The sequence below is a fragment of the Tauraco erythrolophus genome, chromosome 12, assembly GCF_009769465.1.
Source record: "Tauraco erythrolophus isolate bTauEry1 chromosome 12, bTauEry1.pri, whole genome shotgun sequence".
NCBI classification, from domain to species: Eukaryota; Metazoa; Chordata; class Aves; order Musophagiformes; family Musophagidae; genus Tauraco; species Tauraco erythrolophus.
The window spans coordinates 23830419-23854429 of record NC_141476.1 but is presented as its reverse complement, the minus strand read 5'-3'; the positions used below and the strand labels follow the sequence as shown (position 1 = coordinate 23854429).

At 44.6% G+C, this 24011-nt stretch overlaps 1 protein-coding gene across 2 annotated transcripts in view; it reads left to right on the top strand.

Moving 5' to 3' along the window:
• The window catches only part of LOC147528024 (serine/threonine-protein kinase WNK2-like), a 121119-nt gene that overhangs the window by 82548 nt on the left and 14560 nt on the right, over positions 1 to 24011 (top strand). For both annotated transcript variants that reach the window (XM_086619203.1, XM_086619202.1), the window contains exons 14-27: positions 932 to 1097; positions 1180 to 1296; positions 1443 to 1610; positions 1837 to 1882; positions 4302 to 4418; positions 4875 to 5929; positions 7331 to 7403; positions 8993 to 9048; positions 9126 to 9814; positions 11098 to 11312; positions 13704 to 13919; positions 14871 to 14969; positions 20394 to 20438; positions 21991 to 22244. In XM_086619203.1, the coding sequence (XP_086475329.1) occupies positions 932 to 1097; positions 1180 to 1296; positions 1443 to 1610; positions 1837 to 1882; positions 4302 to 4418; positions 4875 to 5929; positions 7331 to 7403; positions 8993 to 9048; positions 9126 to 9814; positions 11098 to 11312; positions 13704 to 13919; positions 14871 to 14969; positions 20394 to 20438; positions 21991 to 22244 (3316 nt within the window). The remainder of the gene's footprint in view (positions 1 to 931; positions 1098 to 1179; positions 1297 to 1442; positions 1611 to 1836; positions 1883 to 4301; positions 4419 to 4874; positions 5930 to 7330; positions 7404 to 8992; positions 9049 to 9125; positions 9815 to 11097; positions 11313 to 13703; positions 13920 to 14870; positions 14970 to 20393; positions 20439 to 21990; positions 22245 to 24011) is intronic.

Below are 24011 nucleotides of genomic sequence, written 5' to 3'. Positions count from 1 at the left end.
GAAATAAGCTGGACTGTGCAACTAGTGCAGAACAAGAGGTAAAGGCCTTAAATTTAAGCAAGGGATCCATAGGTTAGACTTAAATTCTTTTCTGCCTGTATGGCTAATTGAAGACAGGACTAAATTGCCCGGGAATTGTGAAATCTCACGGGAGCTTTATAAGATCAGTTTACACAAACCTCTGGTTAGACAGAGCTGATCATACCTTGGGGTAATAAACAGGCCAGATGGCCTCACAAGGTTCCTTCCTGACGTGGTTTTTATGAGCCTCTGAAAATTTCCTGCAAATTACTTACATGTTGATGTTTTCTGTACATGTCATATTATAATAGGGTTGTTAGCAGCTACTGTTTTGGCTGCTAAAAATAATATACTGTTGCTGGCTGGTCATCTGGGATATTGCGGCATAAAAACCTTCTTTCTGATCCTTGAGGACTGCGGAGGGAGGAGAGGCAGTCTCTTAGGGAATGGTGTACCAACTTCTCGCTCTTTTCCTTCGTCTCTGACAAACATAAATTGGCCTTGTTTAGACCTTCTGCTGGGAGTGGCAGAAGGTGGGAGTTGAGAAAACTGGACCTTAGAAAAAACAGGAACTTGTGCAGTTCAGAGAGCGACTGTGAGGATCCCTGCAGCGAAGGGATCGGGGGCACCTAGTGATGTATTAAGAGTGGTGGGACTTTCCCTGTGGTATTGGCAGAAATGCTAATAGATCATTTCTTATTAGGTGGGACAGCAAGAGTACATGCCTTTCTTGGAGTAGTTTCCCTTCAGGTACTGAGCATCTTCCAGTAGCGGGCTCAGGTTGGGCCAAAAGGGTGCAGATGTGCACCTTTTTGTGCAGTCTCTGTCGCTGCGTGTCTTCCCTAGGCATAGCCCCACCATGTGTGGCAGTGGGTTTATTTGGGGTTTTTTCTTCCTTTCTTTTACAAAGCTACATGAGTCCAGACGTCGCGTCGGGTAAAGAGATGAGTGACAGCTTTGAAGGAGCAATAGGAAGTGGAAAACAAGAAGGAAAGTCTTCAAAGAAACATAAGAAATCTACGCGCGCCCGTTCGCGCCAGGAGAAGTCCAGCAGACCCAAACTGACCATATTAAATGCAAGTACAACCTCTTTGACTGAGAGTAACTTTGTGATTCCTTCGGCTGTGCCAGAGATCACTCGTTCCTCTTTGCCTGCAGGTTTGTAACACGGGCGACAAGATGGTGGAGTGCCAGCTGGAAACACACAATCACAAAATGGTGACTTTTAAGTTTGATTTGGACGGCGATGCGCCAGAGGAGATCGCTACTTACATGGTGAGACTGGGTGATGGGGTTGCACCAAGCTGCTTCAGCCAACTTATTCTCACGTGGCCTTGTTGGCCAAGCTTTCTCATAGCTGTGGAACGGGACATGAATCAAAACATTAATGTTTTCCTCTTTGTCTTGATGTGGCCTTGTAGGTGGAGAATGAATTCATATTGCCGAGTGAAAAAGAGACCTTTATTGAACAAATGAAAGATATTATTGATAAAGCAGAAGATATGCTTAGTGAAGATACGGAAGGAGAGCGAAGTTCTGATCAGGGAACGAGTCCCCAACAAGATACCGATAGACTGGAAATGAACGAGGTGAGAAGTATTAAATAAAAATTTCTAGTTTGATTCCTTTTTCTTAACGGCCAGTTACTGTAAATTAGTTTTACATCTCACGTTAGCAAAACCAAAACCTTTCTCAGCTAGAAAAATAATGCTTTTACTCCATTAAGGCTTACGATGAGTGCTCCTTGGAACAATGCTCCTCTGGCATCGATACAAGACAGCCAGTTCTTCTATTGTTTTTGTTTTTTTTTAACAGGAGAAGCGTCAGTCGCAGATGAAGACACCCGTGTACCAGCAAAATGGTAAACGTGCCTTTTGAATACAGACTTAAGATATGAGGCAGTGATGAGCTTATGCAGAAGTTTGTTAGATTTGGGAAGAAATCCACCAGTTTCCACCGTGGTGACTGGAAACGTATCTACTCGGGGAAGAGTGGCTGGAGAGCTGCCTGGCGGAGAAGGACCTGGGGGTGTTGGTTGACTACCGGCTTGATATGAGCCAGCAGTGTGCCCAGGTGGCCAAGAAGGCCAATGGGATACTGGCGTGTATCAAGAATAGTGTGACCAGCAGGAGCAGGGAAGTGATCCTGCCCCTGTACTCGGCACTGGTGAGGCCGCACCTGGAATATTGTGTCCAGTTTTGGGCCCCTCGCTTTAAGAGAGATATTGAGCTCCTGGAGCGAGTCCAGAGAAGGGCGACTAAACTGGTCAAGGGGCTGGAAAATAAAACTTATGGGGAGCGGCTGAGGGAGTTGGGGCTGTTTAGCCTGGAGAAGAGGAGGCTGAGGGGAGACCTGATTGTAGCCTACAAACACTTGAGAAGGGATGGTGGGGAGGTGGGGGAAGGGCTCTTTACATTAGTGATGGGTGATAGAACAAGAGGAAATGGGTATAAGCTTAGACAGGGGAGATTCAGGTTGGATGTTAGGAAGTATTTCTTCTCTGAAAGGGTTGTCAGCCACTGGAATAGGCTGCCCAGGGAGGTGGTTGAGTCCCCATCCCTGGATGTGTTTAAGAATAGGGTGGATGATCTACTTAGGGATATGGTTTAATGGGGACTAGGGACGGTTGGACTCGATGATCTCTAAGGTCTTTTCCAACCTAGAAATCTATGAATCTATGAATCTAGAAATATGGGTATAACGATGGTCCCTGCTGTTGGTAAGCTGGGAGATCGCGGGGCCAACCTGGATCAATCTGCCACCCGGGGGTGTTTAGGGAAGCCCTGAATTATGCGTCCAGTTCTGGAGTCCCCAACATAAGAAGGACATGGACCAGTTGGAGAGGGTCCAGAGGAGGGCCACGAAGATGATAAGAGGGCTGGAGCACCTTTCCTATGAGGACAGGCTGAAAGAGTTGGGGCTGTTCAGCCTGGAGAAGAGGAGGCTCCGGGGTGACCTTATAGCGGTCTTCCAGTACCTCAAGGGGGCCTACAGGAAAGATGGGGAGAGGCTGTTCAGGAGGGCCAGTTATGATAGGACAAGGGGTAGCGGTTTTAAAATAGAGGGAGGTAGGTTCAGGTTGGATATTAGGAAAAAATTTTTTACCATGAGAGTGGTAGAACACTGGAACAGGTTGCCCAGAGAGGTGGTGGATGCTCCATCCCTGGAGACGTTCAAGGCCAGGTTGGACAAGGCCCTGAGCAACCTGATCTAGTTGGAGATATCCCTGTTCCTTGCAGGGGGGTTGGACTAGATGACCTTTGAAGGTCCCTTCCAGCCCTAACCATTCTATGATTCTATGATTCTATGAATTACCCAAGCTGATGGTCAGCAGTGGGGCAGTAAAGAAGGTACGGGCAAACATGGTCTTCTCACAACAATAACTGCGTTTGCCACGGAAAGTGAAAAGATTATGTTTGCGTTGGTGATTTGATTGACTTTTCTAACTCGTACGTTTTCAGCTGCTTTGGGATGGCAGGGGGGATCTCAGCCTTCTGAACGCAGTCGTGTCCGATGGGTTTTACAGACAAACGGAATTGGGGGGGAATTGGCCCTTTGTGCTCTCTGTAACCATATGCTGGAGGGGGAAAATGAAACCTCTGCTGAAGGAAGCGTTGCTTCCAAAATCCTTGTTACTGCGTGTGGCGGTGTTTGCTCCGTGCTTACGGGGAAGAAGAAGGATCTAGAACTTCTTTGACAGGTGCAAGAGCTGAGTAATCCTCCCAACTAGACTTTCTGCTCAAAAGATCTGCTTTATTTTTTGCCTGTAAATGTCTTATAATTTTATCAGTGCACTTTTTAACATGACATTTGTATTTCAACTGATGAAAGTTACAAAGTGTGCATAGTTCTGGTTTTCCATTTTATGTATGTCAGGCTTTGAGATAAGATGTGGAAGCAAATAGTAGCTAGGAAACTTCCAACGTGGAAAAGTTAAGCTGGATAAACTTTACAAAATGAACTATTTTTCCATTGTGAGAAAACTGTCCGTAGTACCATTAATAGAAGTTTCATGTACATAACTATTACCCTTCTAAAAGTATGACCACTTGAAAATAAATTTTCAAATAATTTAAAATATGTGGCAGAATCGGGGGACATCGCTGCCTCCCTTCCAGAAGGGATGAGAATCAAATTAGGAGCCATTGATTTAATCTTGCCTAATACTGTACAAGTTCTGATTTTCTTTCTAAACGTGGAAATTAGGACTGGGTTTTGAAAGGTGATCTGGAATGATTGGGAACTTTTGTGTTTACTTTTTGTTTTCTTTTCGTCTCCAGTTTTGCATACTGGAAAAAGGTGGTTTATTATATGTCCTGTTGTGGAAAACCCTGCTACTGACGCACCTGAATTTTCTCCACCGGTACCTCAGAGCACTCAGCAGTTTGAAGGGCCAGGTATTTGCAGACTTTATAGAAAACGTTTTCTTCTCTGAGGTTGCAGTGTCATCTCTCTTCTGTTCTCACCTGACTCAGTTACGATTGTTTCGGTTCGTTTAGTCGGAGGAGGAAAACGATGATTTTTGCATTTTAAGCGTATTTCTGGTATTGAACCGAATTAGCAATGTTTATTGGAGTTTCAGGGGTGGATCGGGATTTTAACTCTGCCTCGCGCTCTGAGGCAGCTGAAGTTCTCCTCGCTGCTGTTCTAATAAGCAGTGTCTTTCCGGGGAAATATTTTTGCAGAATCGACAATTCTAGGTTCTAATTTGCCTCGTGTAGCACAGTTATTTCCCGCCGGGAAGCGCCGCTGGGTTATGGCTGGGTGTGGTTATCGCTGCCGCTAACCGGGACGCCGCGCGGTGACTTTTCTTTCCTGCAGTGGGTAACCTGAGGGCTGCGTTTTTTTTCCAGACCCGGAGCAGCCGGACGATCAGCAAGCGAGCTCGGCGGTGGCGGAGGCGCCCGGTGCCCGAGCTGCTCCGCAGCTTCCCCTGCAAGCGGGGGTGTGTGACAGCCCCATCGGAGTCTCTCCGTCTTTGGCTCCAGTTCCTGCCGCAGCGTCGTCAGCCGGTGCGCTGAGCCAGGCGGAGCTTCCCACTCCGGCACTGCCGCCATCTGCTCCCAGTATCCTGGAGCAGGCGGCTGCTAACGGAGGTCAGCCGGAATATTCTCCGCAGAAGGCAGCGATGCCCGCTCAGCCGGGCGCCCGTGCCGCCCTGCCGGAGGAGCCTCCCGACTCTCTCCTGGCTCCTCAGCATCTGCAGCCGCTGGCCGACGAGGGCACGTGCGTCCCCGACGTGGAGATAGCGTGCTGCAGCGTCGGGCCCCACAGGTCGGTCACGGCGGCGGAGCTCTGCCCGCTCCCCGCGCTGCCGGACGCCGTCGTTTTGGAACGGCAGCCGGCGGCGCAGGTCCCTCACCTGCCGGAGGCCGGCCAGCCCGGCGCGGTGCAGCACGCCTTCGTCAGCCAAGCGTTCCCCGCCGCCGATCCGCTGGGTCTGGCCGGGTCTCAGCTCCAGAGCCCCACGCAGGTGCCGGTGGCCGCGTCCCAGCAGCACGCCATGCTGCCCCAGGTGCAGCCCGTCGCCTGCGCCGGCGCGGGGATGAGCCTGCTGCAACAGCAGCAGCCGAGCACCGCCGAGTCCGACGGAGAGGGGCCGCCCAGGGTGGACTTCGTGGACAACACGATCAAAAGCCTCGATGAGAAACTGCGCAATTTACTTTACCAGGAATACGTTCCTACGTCTTCTGCGTCAGCAGGGACTCCGGACACCTCTGTCCCGTTAGAGCAGGGTGACGGTGAATTTAGCTTGCCGCCTTTTCCCGAAGATCAAGTTCCCACCTTGGTGTTGGATTTGAGGGAGCCAAGCCATAAGGCTGCAGATGCCGGCCCGGAGGTGAAAGCTGCTGCCGAGGCCCCGCTGGTGCCACTCGTGCCATCCGAGATGTCACCCTACCCGACACTGGTTAGTCCAGCAGTGACTCTGCCCTTTGTAGCCCCAAGTCCAGCTGTTATGGACAGCCCCAAACCTGAGCTCAGAACCGAAGAGCCCGTGGTAGGACATGTGTAGATTTCTTGCTTCTCTAAACATTCCACATTTCTGCTCCTGGTTATCTTTCCTTTTGTCTGACTGCTTTCCAGTGTGAAAGTTCTCCTAAATTTTTACTTTGTCACATGCATTCTGACTCATTTTACATAAATGCTTGTTAGTGAAAGCCAGGTTTTTCCATTTGGTTTAAAAGTGGAATAATATCTTAATTTGTTCTCCTCCTCTGGCATCCTGTTTCTAAAGGAGGCAGAAACGTGATACTTTTTTTTATATTTTAAAAATGTAAAACATATGAAGGGTATAGTCATGCACGTTCTGATGAAGATGATCATGCTTCAATGTGAATTTTTTTAAATGCCAGTTAACGGCAGTGGTGATAACACCTGCCTTCCAAGTCAGTCTGAATAAAATAAACACTTCCGGAGCCTTCGCTTTGTTCAGTCCTGCAGCTGAAGAAAGGTGCTGTATAGGTAGAAGCTTGCTCTGCTCCCAGTAATCATTTCTTTTGTCTTCTCCTGAACTCAGCAGAGCAAGACTTCTCTGGGGAGCCTCTAAGGAAAGCTGGAGCAGGTGGTCTGGGTCATTGTTCACTCCATGTCTCGATTGTGGACCTGTGTTGTGCTCTTGCAGATAAAATCCTGAGTTTATGAAATTCACCAGATTTGCAGCACTTTCTGCTAGAAAATCAGCGTGTATCTTACTTGAAAAGTAGCATTTCTGAAGATAATTACGTCACCACTAGCAAGGATGAGGCTCTTCCCTGTAGTGTCAGCTGGATGAACTGTACCAACGGCTAGAAAGATGCTGTATGGTACAGGAAAGACGGCTGCACTGCAGTAACTCGTTAGAGCCTATTGTTTATAGTCATAAATAACCTTCTACAGCAGATAAAATTCTCTCCCTGTGAAAAGTGTTGTGTCTCTCCAGTAATTTGAATTTGTCCTGTTAAAATCCGTGCAGAGACACACAGAATTTCTGAAGACAGGCATGCAGATGAAGAATGTAATGTCTGGCTGGCAAAGCAAACCAGAACAAACCCCAAAACTGATCTCTATAACTCAGTGCCTGTTTTTTGGTAACTTAGGATGCAGTTCCCTCTGTGACACTGCTGCTGCTTTTTTTTTTTTTTCTTCCAAGAGAGGGAAAAAAAAAACGGAGAAGTTGAAGGAAAAGCTAGAAGGCCACCTCCACAGACACTATAAAATAGTTTAATATTCCACAATAGTGTGAGGGTGGAGAGGGGGAGAGAGGGAAGGAGGATGCATCGCCTTTCTGCTTTGTGCATGAGGCTGAGATTTTTTTCCTTTTTCCCGAAAGTTTGAGAAGTTGGAGGTCACCGGCATCAGTGCTCCTTCCTCAGAAGCAAGAGGTGGGTCAGCAAGCAGAAAAGGTAATGCTCTTTTCGGCGATGGAGCAGCTGGGAGGCCTCTGTACGAGCGCGTGGTCCTCTTCTCCGGTGTCCCTGTGCTGCCCACCGTTCTGGTGACCTGCAGGGCACTGCCCAGCACGGGGCCTTTCTGGTCCTATTCGCAACATAACTGATGTTAAACATCTCACTTCTGCCAAGCTTCCTAGAAACAAACTGCCTTACAGGCAGTTTATTTTGAACCATCGATACGTGGCTGTGGTGTAGGTGTGGGGTATTCACATGGAACGCTACGCTCCCAGGAATACATTTCCAGTGCCCTCAAAAAGTCCAAACAGAAAGTCCCTGTCGTTTCCTGGGTTTCATAAAAATGTACGGACAAAAATAACGTGGTTGAGGGCAGCCCCTCGGTGCGGGGAAGCCTGTAAGGTTTTCAGGGAAGTCCCATGGAGAACTAGTAAAGAGTACTTTGCTTCAGGTACTTGGAGATGCAGTGGCACTTTCTATAAGAACATAGTGGGAGTCACAGGGAGAAACTGGGTATTTATCACGCTCCCTTTACCTGTCACATTCTTGAACATGACTTGGAAGTCATGAACTTCCAAGTTCAGCCCACCCAAAACTGTTCCTGCTGCCATGGGTGGGGTTGGGGAGGGCTTATAATACTTTTTTTTTTTTTGAGGTTGTCGTGGCAAAGCCTGGCTACCAGGTTTGTGCGACGACGTAGATCTTTCTTGTCCAGTGGATGTAGATTGTCCACCACTTGTAGGCCAGCGTGAGGGGGGAGAACTTTGGGTGGTCTGCGTTCATTTGTCTCGCTGCAGACAAAGAGGAGAGTATGCAAGTGGAGTGTAGCACTGCGGAGTAAAGTTGATATATCTTGGATACCATCAAGCAGTGATGTGCTTCACCGTTTCAGAACTATGGAGCGACAGATTTTTGCCTTATGTTCGCTCCGTGCCGTAAGAAAGCAGCTTTCCAAAAAGCTTGTGTTTATTGATTTAACTTCAAAACCGATGTCCACGTTGTGAAATAATCTCGTCTCGGTTACTGCCACTCGTAGTTTGCCTCTTGTGTGCTTCTGTGGTCCGAGTGGCCATCTTTTCAGTTTATGATTTCCACTTCCAGCAATGTGTGTTTAACTTAATTTCAGGCACTTTTAATTGTATCGCTCAGTATCTGTCAAATGAAAGCTGTGAAGTACCAGCCCCAAAACTGCAGCGTTTTGTGAGCATGAATAGCCAAGGGCACTTATTTCCCCGAGACATCACCGACACCTTAGTAATGCAGGCCCAGTGTGCTGTGCAGATTCCATTCTTGTTCTGATTTGCTCCTTAAAATTTTTCAATTGACTAATGAAATTCCACACCCCTCTTATTTGAATTCTCCAAATCAGTAGATTGAAGAGAGTGCCCACCCGCAGGTATTCTACGTTGTCATCGGTATTGCCTCCTGCATTATAGATCCTGTACTACAAAGATGGATATTTAAATTATTCTGCAGTGCTGCACTTTATCACACTTCAGTTAATCACAATAAATGCTTTGGATTTCACTATACTGAAGCATTCCAGACATGAACATATCTTTCTTTTTTTCCAACTTGCAAAACAGGTTCAGCTGCAAGCATCGCTTCAGCTCCTGCTGCTCCAACAAAAGACCTCTTTCAGGTAACGGGAAACCAGAAGCAGTTTTATGCTGGGTTGTTACAGTTATTTTCAAAATTAATCTCCGTTATTCTCTCCAGGTTGCACCTACATCATCAAGCATAACTAAACAGATGGAAACTTCTAAAAGGAGCGAGGAGGCAAAGACTCCGACTCGGTCTGCGCGCACAGACAGCGCGGCGCAGATACCGACAGCAGATGGGGTGATAAATAACCTTCAGAGGGATGACTCTGTAGGCTCTGGTTCCTATGGCAAACAGGCTGAAACTCATGACAGCGCTGCACCAGCCAAAACGATTGGCAGGTTTTCAGTCATCAGCACGCAAGACGAGTTAACTTTAACAGCGCCGCACTGCTTGAGGTTCTCGGCACCCCCGGACGTCTACTTGGACGAGCTGCCTTCCAGCCCTGACATGAAGACAGCTGTCCGGCGGGTGCAGACGGCCTCTTCTGTCGACGTCCTCTGTGACCAGGGTTCGAGTGATTCTGCTGATGAGCCTTTCCATCGGCAGTCGGCGGCTGCTGCTGCTCAGCTCTCCCCCCCGAGCAGCAGTGCAGCCACCGACTTAATTAAAAAAGCAGCTGCTTTTCTGCAGAGATCTGGCAAAGCCAGCTCGCCGGGCCTCGACTCGCCCAACGGCCAAGGAACCAAAATTCCCACCATCAACATCACGTCTTTCCACTCGCAGTCGTCGTACATGAGCAGCGACAACGACTCGGAGTTTGAAGACGCGGATATGAAGAAGGAATTGCAGAACCTGAGAGAAAAGTACGTCGGGTTTGCCGACAGCTCGTGCTGATATCCCCAGGCAGCCTCTTTGCTCATCATCAGCAAATCGGTGGTTTTCATCGCTGTGATGAGTAAACTGGTTCCAGGTACATTAGGCATCCTTAGGGCTTTCCCCCGAATGTCATACTGCATCCTTTTGTGGCTTGCTTTGTCACTTCCATTTAGAAGAGTAATTCCATGATAACTGTTTTAAACCCCGATGTCCAGTTTCCGTGCTGAAAAGCTCTGCTGACGTGGTAGCAAACAATCACGCTTGTAATGCAGATAACCATAGGTCATCACAACTTTGTCTTAAGGTGCAATGGTGTTGCTGAATATACATGATGCATGTTTTTAAAACAGAACTAGGATAATACAAAAATACAAAATAATACAATCTTAGAATCATAGAATGGTTTGGGTTGGAAGGGACCTCAAAGATCATTCAGTTCCAACCCCCCTGCCATGGGCAGGGACTCCCTCCACTACACCAGGTTGCCCAAAGCCTCGTCCAGCCTGGCCTTGAACACTTCCAGGGATGGGGCATCTACAACTTCTCTGGGCAACCTGTGCCAGTGCCTCACCACTCTCAGAGTGAAAAATTTCTTTCTTATATCTAACCTAAGTCTGCCCTCTTTCAGTTTAAATCCATTGCCCCTTGTCCTATCACTACATGCCCTTGTAAAAAGTCCCTCTCCAGCTTTCCTGTAGGCCCCCTTTAGGTACTGGAAAGCTTCCCCTCACATATTTTGTACAAAATAAAATAATACAAAATACAGTAATACAATAAAATACAGTAATACAAAACCTTTAAACTGACTTTATGGCATTAGGAAATCTGTGTTATAAATAAGATAATGATTCATGTGCTAATAGCACTTTTATTCGAAGCGCTTTGTCTTTCTTCATGTTGAACCCCTTCAAACTGATGCCTTGAGAGTTAACTTTTTTGAAGCCACTGGTTTGGAGAGAGAAATTCCGGTATAGTTTGGAGTCCCTGTCAGACTCATGCCAAAATCAGTTGCTTTTACTGAGGATGTTGAAAATCTTTTTAGGTGTCTAGAGTTCTGTCTTACAAATGAATATTTGAGAAGTCGGTCACCACATTTGCCAGGTAGATTGCTATAACTTCACATGCTATTGGATGAGCAGTTGATTGTTTTATAACCAAAGACTGCTTTGTTTCTTTTTTTTAATAACTAATTAGGCTGTCAAGATGTGGTGCTTTATCAGATACATCGCTAGCAGAGTTCTTTTTTTTCTTTTTTTTTTTTTTTGTTTAGGCATATGAAAGAGATTGCTGAGCTTCAGACTCAGCAGAAGAACGAGATAGAGGCACTGTATATTCGATTAGGGAAACCTCTTCCTCCCAACCTGGGCTTCCTCCACTCAGCCCCACCAAGCGGCCGTCGCCGAAGAACCAGCAAAAATAAATTGAAAGGTGGAAAACTATTAAACCCTCTGGTCCAGCAGCTCAGGAGTGGAACGTCAAGCACAAGTAGGTACCCCGGGTTTCTTTCCATGCGCCTGTTGTTTGTGTCGGTTGTGGTTCCGCCGGGTGATTGCACGGGCTGCAGGAAAGGCACTGAATTTTTATTGGCTTTAATACTATGACTCCAGTTGGCGTACCGCGGACTGGTTTTGAACTGGTCTTCCTTTGGGACAGGCTCATTACAGCTGCCCAGCACTGAGCCACACGTACCTTCTCCGCATCGGTTACAGTGCTTGGCAGAGAAACAAATATTCCACTTTAATTTGGAACCCAGCCTGGTTACATTTTCTCATCCTTTCTCCAAATATGATTTATTGACATGTGTGTTCACTTCTTAGGTGCTGTTACCCTCTATTGATTATGTGCTGTATCTTCTTGTTGCTTATTTTTTCCTACAAGATGCCGTATAAATAAGATTGGATTGCGTTTGCTCCCCCAAAGGATGGGAGGTAAAAACAGTTATAAAACTGCAATGGATGCTTTGATCATCTGAAGTCGTTTGAGATTTTTCAAACTGTAGTACAGTCTTGAGTCATTACCTCTTTGGAAAACATCAAGATATAATTCAACTGGGAAATACTGATATACCCCAGTTACCTATTTCTTCAGCAAAACGTAGGATAGAATATGAATAATTTTTCTTCAACGTAGTTCATGCTGTTATTTAGGGGAGCAGCAGCACTTCCAGCACTAACCCTGTATTTCAAACCTGGTAGCTCTTGTTTTCAAAGTTGCTGCATCACGGCTCCACTTCTAATTTCAGTGCGTTGATCTTAATTATAGTCAGAATGTTTTGGAGGTTTTTGCTTTTAATTAAGGGTTTCAACAGAGCTAGGAAAAGCAAAGATGTTCAGAGGCAAGATGTCCTGTGATCCATCTTGGATCTCAGAATTCTTGCCTGCAGAACTGAAGCAGTGTTCAGTGCTTTGTACCTCTTTAGCTGCTGCTTGGCCCACGTGCATAGGTGTTGCTTCCTTTCCTTCTGATGAGGTGCTCCAAATGTCTGTAATCCTTGGTCCATTCATTTTCCAGTTTGTTCTTGGGCTCTCTCTAGCCATTTTTCCCTCTTATCTATTCACAAAACCCACATAGAATCATAGAATCGTTAGGGCTGGAAGGGACCTTCAAAGGTCATCTAGTCCAACCCCCCCTGCAAGGAACAGGGATATCTCCAACTAGATCAGGTTGCTCAGGGCCTCATCCAACCGGGCCTTGAACGTCTCCAGGGATGCAGCATCCACCACCTCTCTGGGCAACCTGTTCCAGTGTTCTACAACTCTCATGGTAAAAAATTTTTTCCTAATATCCAACCTGAATCTACCTCCCTCTATTTTAAAACCATTACCCCTTGTCCTATCACAACAGGCCCTCCTGAACAGCCTCTCCCCATCTTTCCTGTAGGCCCCCTTGAGGTACTGGAAGACCGCTATAAGGTCACCCCGGAGCCTCCTCTTCTCCAGGCTGAACAGCCCCAACTCTTTCAGCCTGTCCTCATAGGAAAGGTGCTCCAGCCCTCTTATCACATCTCTGCTCACAGATCTTGGCTCATATCAGGGTGCTACCCTAGTCCAAAGAATTTAAGGTTATTTCTCCATAAAGCATCCCAATTCTTCATCGTTTTTTTTTCCTTCCATGTTGCCTTCAGTAAGAGAACAGAAATCTGCTTGGTCAGACCGCTACGTTGGTGCATGCTTTCCTTCCTGCCTTTTTTCTGTTATTTTTTAATTTTTTGAGGCACTGTGTGAAGTTCACATTGTTTTTGAGAATCTGTACTCATGCCTGAGTCTCCTCAACCTTGACTATGTGGATTCCTCATTCTTTGGCTTTCCTAGGTCCTTTCTCAGGGGCCAAGGACAGGCAGTTTCTGATACAGTTATTGATGTAACTGTCGTTTCCACTGTTAGATGTTTTTGCTGATAAATCCGTGTAACAAATGATTACAAAGTTATTCTGGTGTGAAAGCCTCTTTACCTGAGATGTCCGTGTAGATAGATAGATACAGATATTTATATATAGACGTGTATCTAGATAGATGGGTAGGTAGTTAGCTATAAATAAAAAGTTCCTCATGCCTTTGCAGCAACTTTTTCTTTCTCTCCATTTGCTTGCTTTCACCTTTCATGTTGGAGGGCAAACCTGCAAGTGCTGCTCAGCCATTCCGTGCGTTCGTCCCTCCTGCTTAAGGCACCTCTGCAGCTCTCGCTTGGTTCCAGCAGGGTGAGATCCTTTATCTTCTGGTGCAGGCTGTCCGCCAAGCCTGTGCTTCCTGCAGGACTTCAGAATGGCCAACCTCTGTTCCTCCTGCTGGCGAATCAACGGCTGTTTCAGGCACAAACGTTTATTCGGTGGTTTCCTGGCGTTTGCCCTTGCATGTGTTTTGTTTGTTTGCTCTTGCAGGTAACCTTTCAGACTCTAAAGACTCACCCCACAAAGACCCGACTAAAGCTCAGCCTGGCTCTCCCGAAGCAGCAGCAGGAACCCCCCCTGCAGCGGGCACCTTCGGGAAGGCTGTTCAGACGCAGCAGCCGTGCTCCGTCAAAGCCTCTTTGTCTTCTGACATCTGCTCCGGCTTAGGCCCCGAAGGAGGTGACGCGAACGCAAGCTCTGGCCAAGGTGATTTTTGTCATACCGGCTGTTCAGCATGTCTTCCAGCACATGCTAAAATTAGTTTGCTTCCCTTATGCTTGAACTTTTTAGGAGTGGATTTCACCTCTAGTGATGTAGGAGCAGGAGCCTTTGACAATCCACATTACTGGCTTATCTTTAAAAAGATCGGTGCAGTATTGTCAGAAGAAGGAAAGTTAAAGTATCTTACCAAGTATTAGAGAGTCAACACTCAAGAAGGCATACTAGTTTGTAGGAAGGAAATACCTCTTATTTTTGCCAGCAGTGGCTTTAGACTGACACCTTTTCTGGAGTCTGCCTTACACCTTTCTGAGAAAAAAGAAAGGAAACCAAAAAAAGCTAAAGAAGGATAGGAGATTGTTTCCTTGGGTTCGTTTTGGGCTGGTTTTTAGCTCCGTGATACTGGTAGACCCAGAGTTCCTCATTATAAAGTGCCAAACCATCTTGGGTGTGAGGAATGGAAAAAGAAAAAAAAAAAAAAAAACAAAAAAAAAACAAAAGAGAAAACTAAACCCAGAGAACCAAGTTATGTTCCCTTTATCTAAGGGATTAATTCTGTGCATGATTTTGGAGTCCCAGCTAAATGAGCGTAGATTGGCTGTGTTCCTCAGTCCCGATACTCCTGTGTATTGCACACCTCCGTAGGCTTTGACTGATCTTGTTGCCATGCATATTGGAAGTTATAATGATGATTAAAATACCTTCCTCTCATTGCACATCCTGCCAAACTAATCTCCAAAATACCTATCTGTTCTCTTCTGCTGTTATTGCATCCTTTGTGTACGATCAATTAACTTACTCCTCTTTGGCAAAGTTAAAATGGAGAGATGTGGATGTTTAACTAACAAAGCTGATTTGACTGATGGTATAGGACATCTGATCACAGCTACTTGTACTTTATAAGTGTCTTTGTTTTCTTCCCTTTATATTCATTTGCAGGCTGGACGGTTTTCCACCAAACGTCTGAGAGAGTGACCTATAAATCTAGTAGCAAACCTCGTACCAGATTCCTCAGTGGACCTGTGTCTTTGTCCATCTGTTTGTATTTGTTCTTTTGTATTTTATCACAGTCCATCTTTCTTTTACCCCCTTTTTCCAATTCCATGTTTTATATCTCTGATGTGTTTGGCAGGATGCCCCTTTTTCTGAGCCATCTTTTCTTTCTTTTTATCTTTCTTTTAAGTAATCATCATGAACACACCTTATTTATCTTAATTTTTCATAAGAAAGCTTTTTTTGCACTGCTTTTGGCTCGTGTCTGGGCACCAAAAGCATGTGTGGAAGATCTCATCATTTATTATATAGCCTGATGGTAAATTTTACCCTGGACGTATCAAAGCTTTTGTACTTTATGTGATTTCTGTTGAAGTAATTTTATTTGCAATGTGGCAAATAGACATGTCTGCTGTCCCGGTTCCAGCGACAACAAAAAGAAATCCATCCTTCTGTAGACGAATGGTCTCTTTCACACATGTTTGGACTATGAAGACATGCATGTAGCAAGCTGATACAATACTAGAAGGTCACTGAAGGGTATAACTTCCATACAAGGGCTGTATTAACACGATATACAGTACTGTTTATATCCACTCTATTTTCTTTAAGTTTTTTCCCCCCGCTCTTTGCATGTGGAAATGCTGAGACAATAGTGCTCCAGCTAGTTCTTTCAAAAATCTCTTTTCTAGGTGGGCTTTTCCCCGTGCAGTCGCTTTAATTACTTTAAGCGAGCAAGTGGTTTATATACTCGTAAGCAGCAGGAGGATCTGGTTACTCCAAGGGAGAGTACCGCCAACTTTTTTTGCGTAAGCTGATCTGGCTGAAGCACTTTCCTCAGCTTTTTTTTCTTATGACCTTATGTGACCTCAGAGATGAAGTCAATTAGCAGTTCATCAAAGCGTAAATAAGTAAAAAGCCAATATCAGATTTTCAGACGATACTTCGAAATGGATTGCTAGGATCCAGTATTTTTCGTTTCAAATAACTGTGCACCTGCTATTTGTACCCTATTTGTATGACTTCTAAAGTAATTGGCAAATCTACCAAATGATATCAAGCTATTTAATTAAAAAATTAAGACCTTTTGACCCAATCATATATGCTGCTTTTTAGGCAAACAGATTTTGCTTGTACAATAAAGATATGTTGTGCTGAACAGGTACTATAGGCCACTTACATATAACATTAGAAAGGCTAATAATGTTCTTGAGAAAATGTTTGGTTAACTAACTGTTCATCTGCATCAATATCAGATCTCCCATTGGAGTTCTGCATTGCTCATCGTTATCCAAGTGGTACAGATCAAAGGCACAAGACCACTCAAATACACTCCTCTTAATCTTATGAATAAACAATTTTAAAAAATAATCTTGATTTTTTTTTTTTGTTTGTTTGAGATCCCTCAAAGTCCGAGCACTCAGGTTCTTGAAAACTGTTGTTTACTGCTCAGCATACTGAATTTATTATCAAGCAAGTTTTTTAATGACTATTGAAATCATGAGACAATTTTGCGTTAGGGATTTTTTTTCGAAGAACCTGAGGGGAATTCTCAGTTTGCAAATTTTCCCATTTGGTGTTAAAACGGACATAGTAGTATCTTCCTCTGCACTTGTAATTCCCAGAAGCGGTTTCATTAATCTTTCACAGAATTACTAATCAGTAGGATGCAAAAAGACTGGGAGATGGCAATTAGAATCCAGCATATTAAAAATGTTTGGGTGCGTGGATGTTGTGAATGAAACCAAGGGAATATGTAAATCCTTCCAGTCGTGAAGTTTCCCGATGCCTCAATAACTCGGCACGACCAACGGCTCTCTGTTCTCAGCCCATGTGCTCTCTTCCCAGTTTCTTCTGGGCGAGGTGCTCGGAGGGGCGATTCGCTCTCCTCCGTGTCTGAGTCACACGAGGAGATGGACTGAGTTCCAGGTGTTTAACCCTGCTCCAGCCAAAATCGCCGCTGCTCGGAGAGCGTGGCGTAGCTTCAGATGCCTCCTGTCGCTTGACTTGCTAGACAGTTTTCCACAGCTGATTTACTGGTAGGTTTTCGTGGGGATAGAAGTGGCTTTAGCTTGTTTTCCCAGGGAGTCCAACAGGTTGGTCGTGTGTTGCGTGGAGGAATGAAGGTGGGGCTGCGTGCAGCCCCGTCGTTCCCCGAGGGCAGCTGGGGCTGGGTTGCTGCTGGAAGGACGTACGGCTGGTGGTACCATCTAACCCATGTTCAGGGCAGCCGTGACTGTGAGTCTTAGGAAAAATAGTTCTAGATGATGATGGTGGGAATCATAGAATGATTTGGGTTGGAAGGGACCTTCAAGATCATCTGGTTCCAACCCCCCTGCCGTGGGCAGGGACACCCTCCACTACACCAGGTTGCCCAAAGCCTCATCCAACCTGGCCTTGAACAGCCAGCTGGCTCGTGCTCCTTCCCCTCTGGAAGGGACGTAGGTTGACCCAGTGCAGGCAGAGCCAAGCGTTGGGACTAGGTGCTAAACCTGCTTACGTCTTTGCACACTTGAGCAAGGAGAGTGAGCGTTGGAGACGAGCGAGGAGTGAGCACTGAGCGCATGGGGCTGGGCGGTGGCTTTCCACCACGGGCAGCTCCATGGTGTGTCCCAGGTCTGTTCCACAAGTTGACGTTTCCCAGGGACTTTTTATTCATTTGTTTCAGAGCTTTTGGGAAAAGTTGTGCTGGGTTATTAGAAATGCTCTGAATCCATATGTTTGATTAAGGGAAAAACAGCCCTTGGGGGAGCTCGGATCTCGCAGTGCAAGGCTGTACTGTATTAGCAGACAAATTAGCAGCACGCTTTTTTAAAGAATGTTCAGATGCGTTAAAGACAGTTTTATAAATATCTTGCCCCGCTTACAAGATCCATCAAACTCGAACACTTTCACAGTGTTCTCCAAGAACTGCTTTTTCATCTCTTCCCCATGTCCAATATTGACTTTTCCATCGTACTTTTCATGGAGTGAAATATTTTTGATGGGCTTCAGCGTAATTTTAGCCTGAGCTCCTTCCCTGGGTTAAATTGCCAGGGTGTCTTTAGGGAAGAGTTTGCACTGATTGTGAGCGAAATCTTCAAAAGCTCCATTTGGCTCAGACTTGTGATCTTGTGGAAAGCGATTTTCGTCAGTCCGTAGTAATTAATATATTGTGTGCGCGCATGTGATTACAGAAATAGTCTAATAATTTATTGCTATTTCAATTTTAGTTTAGCTTTCAAGCTTTTTGGCAGCTGTTAGAGTGCAAATAGGGGACAGTGGATTTTTTTTTTTTTTTTGCTGTCCTGTGTGGTATAATAACTACTTAATTTCTCAGATAAGAAATCTAGAATTGGAGGTAAAACACTGTGCTGAACTTTTGCAGCCTTAGATTAAATCTTAATTATGATTCATCTCCTTAACTTTACAGCTATTAAACACCTTGATTTTTAGAAGTAGTACAATTAATCTAGTGAATTAGGTGTACCGGTGCGTTTTTAATTGAATTTGAATTTAAAACCAATCATAGCTGACGACTGTCAGTCCCTGCTTCAGGCAGTATCACCGCTTAGATGATGTTTCTCTCCTCCCAAGCAACGCGCTGGAGCGATGCAGTTGGGAAGAAACAGCTCTCTTTTTGGTGATTTTCTGTAATATTTTCCTTGAAGTCGACTCCCCTCGTGCGGATATTTTGTGAACCCGTCCCGTGTCGCCGTTCTCGCTCGCTTCCCCACGTATGGGGGCCCCAGGTTTGATGTGGCACCCGAGGTGCGTGTAAACTTGTGACTCGATTTTCAGGAAGCGGAGGGGTTGGTGATTAAACTTTTTTTACATGCGTTTGAGCACGTACTGGAGTCAGCTGCCTGCTTGTAGTTTTGGCAGGCAGTTGCTTTTCGTTTGCATGCGTATTGTGCTGAACACCACCTATTGCTGCACGCAGAAATGCTGCAGGATAGGTAAGAAAATAGCGTTCCAGTAGTACTGCCGCTGAGGTTTCCGTAATGGGAGTTGCTAGCTAACTGAGATAGGCAAGGTAAGGTATATCTGAGGGGAAAAAAGTTTAAAAAAAAAAAAAATAATAATTTTAAAAAATTAAAAATCCCATGCAGATTATTGAGTTGTGAATGTGACTTGTGTTTGTTATCTAGGCTTTGAGATGAGAAACTAAACTTGGTCATGCTTGCATAAGACATTACTGTAGTCATGTCCTTCTGATTTTCCTGGAATAGAAGCCTCGTTAAACTACAGGATACAATAAGAAAATCTTTCAAAGCACTCCTTCTGTTCCTCCTCATACCACCCATATCAAAGCACAAACATTTCTTCTCCCGTTTTTCCTCCCTCTTTTCTCTACTTTCTCTTCCTCAGTCTCTGACTGATGTTTCTCCTTCGAAGACTCATTCAGAGCCTATGTCAACCTGGACCTGCAATCTCTGAGTTTAAAGCTGCATTTCTGGCACAGTAACATAAAATACCTACGCTGGTTTGCTGTAGAGAAGAAGCCCATCCGTCCTGTATCTTACTTTTTGCCCCACTCTCTGATTTTGCTCATGTTTTCAAGTGCTTCTCACGATAAACTTGCCATGCCCCATGTCAAATACTCATCTCCTCCCATACCATAATGATACTCTTCTTACCAAGTCCAAAATACCTTTCAGGAAATTCGGCACTCAAATAGAAACGGTGCTTATGTCTGGCAAGATCTGACAGTCGAGTAGGGTTCTCGGTACGCTGCTGGCACTATCCAACAGAATATGTAAAATCATGGCGAAGGATGTCATGAGATAATAATGAAAAAAAACCACGTCGTTTGGTTAAACAAAAATTCAGCTACTCTGCTGGTTTATTTTTCTGCACTTGGACAAGGCGTAAGGGAAACTCATTCACAGTTACTCTCGATTGAAGTTCAGAATCTCACATTTAGACACAAATCCTACTAATAAAGTATTTGGGAAACAATTGGCCTCAGACCTGCAGAACAATGTATCTTTTTGGACTTGTAAAACAGGACTTTTTAGGTTGTTTTACAGTTTGTCTTTGCAGCCAGACTAGCTTGACTTGTTCCTGAAAGCATTTTTGGCCTCCTATCACAAACTGAATTGACATCATTTCCTGCATAAATAGAGTACGAATCAAAACCTCCTATTAGGAAGCCAAGGCAATTGGGGACAAAAAAAAAAACAAAAAAAGACAAAAAAAAAAAAAAGACCACCAAAAAAAACCCAACAAATGCATCTTTAAGTCATGGGACCTTGCTTTTGGCATGTGATTGTACTTCTCAAAGCTTCTGAAAGGCTGCACATTAAGAAAGGTTTGAGCTGTCCAGTTATTTAGACTTCCTTTACTCACCTGAACTGCTGACTTTGTCTGTCCTTTCTTGCATAATAACTACTTTCTGATTGCTTAAAAGTACAGAAGCTTGTCCGTCAGATTTGTTGTGTTTAGTCTTACCTAATTCTGTATGTCTTGTATTGTTTTACCTTGTAGGGTCCACCTTGAAACGACTATGTCTAGGCAAAGATCACAGTAGTAGTAACTATCCCATTTTTGTTTCTCAGTATTTCCTTCATGGCATGGGATGCTTTTTGCTTTTTCTTAAATTATTTTTTACTAAAAGCTAGTTGTTTAACGAGTAGAGCTGATGCACTTTTACTGATATGAAATTAGACTGCGTAAATTGTGCTACTTTCATAATAATGCATGTGCTGTGATGCCTTGGGGACCACGCATGCTGCAAGACAGTTGTGGTATTCTTTGTGTGTGAGACCGTGCACGCATGCGGCGAGAAAACTGGGTTCAGTGTTTGTCCTTCTGAAATACACACCTTTATCTGACTGCACTTCTCTGCTGGAGGAATTGATAGCTTAGAACGATCTCGGTCCTGTTGAGCTGCATGAAATATTAAACGCACTAATTGGAGAGCTTTCCTGTCAAAATACTTATTTTTTCTCGCCAGTCCCTTTCCCCCAAGCAAAGGAAAAGGAAACAGGCAGTGTTCACTTAGAAGTTATGTTGCAGGTTGAATGCATGATCATTTAAAGGTTATTAACGTGTTTTATGTAGCCATAGGACTCATTAATTTACTTGGTTTCGTTGGCTGGTAACTGATTAACAGAAAAAAAAAAGACAACTGAATGTCCATGTTTGCTTATATAATCATTTTACTACAGTGCTACGAACTTTTTGCTTGGAGAGATGGTCTTTATTTCAAACCTTTAGCTGCATCAAATATGTTAGCTGAAAAGTTACTTCATATTTTCTGCGTAGGTCAAATTCAGGCACCTTCAGTCGCTGTTCCCTGCGGATCTTGCTGTGTCAGACTTGTAGTTAAGAACACATGGAAAGGACAGATTTTTTGTTTTCCCCCCTAGTTCTTCTAGAGATAAGTGAACATATAAAATTAAATCTCTGTCAATACTCTTCCTGTCTGCCTTTATCTATACTAAAATTCTGTATCTTTATCTTTGTCTCCAAAACTCACACACCAACTTATGTCCTCCTCTCTCCTCTTGCTTTTGTACTTTTTTTCCCCCAAAAAAATATGCAGATGGCAGAGTAAATGGTCTTGACATCCTCAAGAGAGAGCATGGGTTCCCAGAGCCTTTGAGGCAATAGTGGCCAACCCTACTTGTAACCTCTATGACAATTACGTTTTTCCAGGAGGACAGTAAACTTATGCAAGTAAAATAAATAGTAAATTTATTTTTTTTATATGTGTGAAGTTCAAGCAAGTAATACATCCTGCCTCCCGCTCTCTCGTGGTAGTCTCCTCTGAAGAGACTCTGTGAGCCTTAGGACATCAGCATTACTGGGACCACGTTGCTTTCTTCTCTCTGAGTCACTCGTTTCATCTAGAGAGAAGTCGTGGGTGCACCAGCTAGCTAGTGGCTGAGATGACATAGAAAATACGAACGCATTAGGCTTGGACCATTTCTTTAAGCAAAGGTGTTCTGTGGAAAGGAGGGGGAGGGTGAAAAGTCCGAAAAGCCACCGTTTGAATGGTGGTAGACGAGAAACTTGCTTGAGCAGCAAAGCGGGGGAGCGGAGATGCCATCGTCAACTTTCTTTGTGTGTGATTTTCCAGGATCCTCGACAAACAGTCTCGTAACGTGCCCTGAGCCCCTCCCGCAGTCGACCCTGCAGGTTCAGGCCAACAACAGTAACAACAAGAAAGGGACGTTCACAGACGACCTTCACAAGCTGGTTGACCAGTGGACAAGCAAAACTGTTGGAGCTGCGCAGACAAAACCTTCCTTAAACCAACTGAAGCAGAACCAAAAAAGGCAAGACATGGAGCCAAAGGCTAATCCCATGCAAACACAGAATGAGACATGTGGAGTAAGTGGCGCTCCTTGAAGAACGTACCTTTTGCTATGTGTCTGAAAGCCTTTGCAGAACTCCGATTTGGAGGAGGACATAATCTAACGTTGCTTCAGATAGATGCTTCCTATAAATGTCCATCTCTTTTCATTGAGTACTAAACCAGATTTTTTTAAAAATCGTCTTTGGGAATAATCTTGAGGGATATATGGGCTGCAGATATATATAGAAAAATATATATTTTTTAATTGCAAACTGCTTATTAACAGCAATATACAGCAATACTCACACCATTAACCACATGTTGCTTAACTTAAGTTTTAACTATTTCTAAAGTTTTCTTCTTTTCAGTGTTTAATGTTAACCTTCCTTAGGCCAAACAGTGGCTGGGCTGGTGGCTTGGTGGTAGCAAGCCTTTATTTTAGCGGAAGCGGAGTGAGTACTGAGCTGAGATAGGGGACAGCTGGATGTGTTTCTGACCCTTGCTTGTTGTACCAGGCGTCTTTGAGGCTATCTGCCTCATGAAAATGCCATCTTCAGAAATGCTGTGAAAGTAAACCTCAACAAAATGGAAATTGGAAGTGCCCCCGTTCATCCTCTCTTACTTTCAGTTGCAGAAAAAACTATTGCGACGTGTTTCTGTCTGTGCTCAGTGGTGGTTTCCATGGCCGAGTGATGATATGGAGGCAGGCACAAAAACAAATGAAGAATCCCAGTTTACAGTTCTGTCCCACCCTGGTCTGGGTTTCCAGACCTCCTCTTCTTCCTCACAGTTGGGTGATTCTTTGACTGATAGTTTTTGCTGGATTCATTTTATTTTTGGAAGGCTGGAAATTGAGCCAAAGTAGAGGAAAATAAATTTTAAAAGCAAAGAAAGAGTGAAAACAAAATGAGTGATGGACTGCTTTGTAATCCCTTAAAAACAAGATATATGGATTGTAAACCGTTGCCTTTTTGGCACGTTAGAAGGAAAAAAAGAACTCGTATGCAGCAGTGGTAGCTCTGTAGTTATTCGGGAAGTGGGATGTGCCAAAGCTGGAGCCGCGCTAACGCGTCTGCTTTGGTGCCTGCTGGTTTCTGAGTTAGTAGGGTCACCGACTTCACAAGCAAAAGCATTTGTGCAGCTTTATTAAGCAATTTTATGTCAGTTCTGAATTGCCATAAACGAACAAAAACCAGAGTGTAAATCATCCTTCTACACAGTGATGGTTTAACCAGTGTAAACCCGTTCTGGAGTAACGGCGACATCTACTTAAGGCGCTATTGGTTTTCATGAAATAAGTCAAAGGAGGTTCTAGTAAGCACAAATTGAAGATTTCCAGAAAGCGCTGGTGAAGGCACAGATTTTGTTCTGTTAAGTCACCTCTTACTCTCTTTTGATTTGCTTTTTGCAGCTTCGATGTCTTTGCCCCGAGACTCCTGTAGTAGTTTGAAGTATTCGATGGGAGTGTTTTGCCCCACTGGTAACTCTGGAAAAGAGAGTGATTATTTTGCTTATTTAAATCATCTGTCAACATCAATTTAGGGTTAATTTGACTTCTGCAGTCTTGGTGTCTCAGTTTTGAAGCCTGTGGAGAAGGCAGAGTGTTGCTGTGAGAGGAACATGAATGTCCCTGTCTCAATGTGCTGATTTTAGAGGGTTTATTTCTTCCTAGAACATGGCCGTTGTTCCAGGGAATTAACAAGGCTGATTGAAACCTTTTAGAGATAATTTCCCAACAGCATAGAGAGGCTGGAGTTCCCTGCTGTTCACGTCATTCCGTGTTGCTTGGAAGAGTGGCAGTC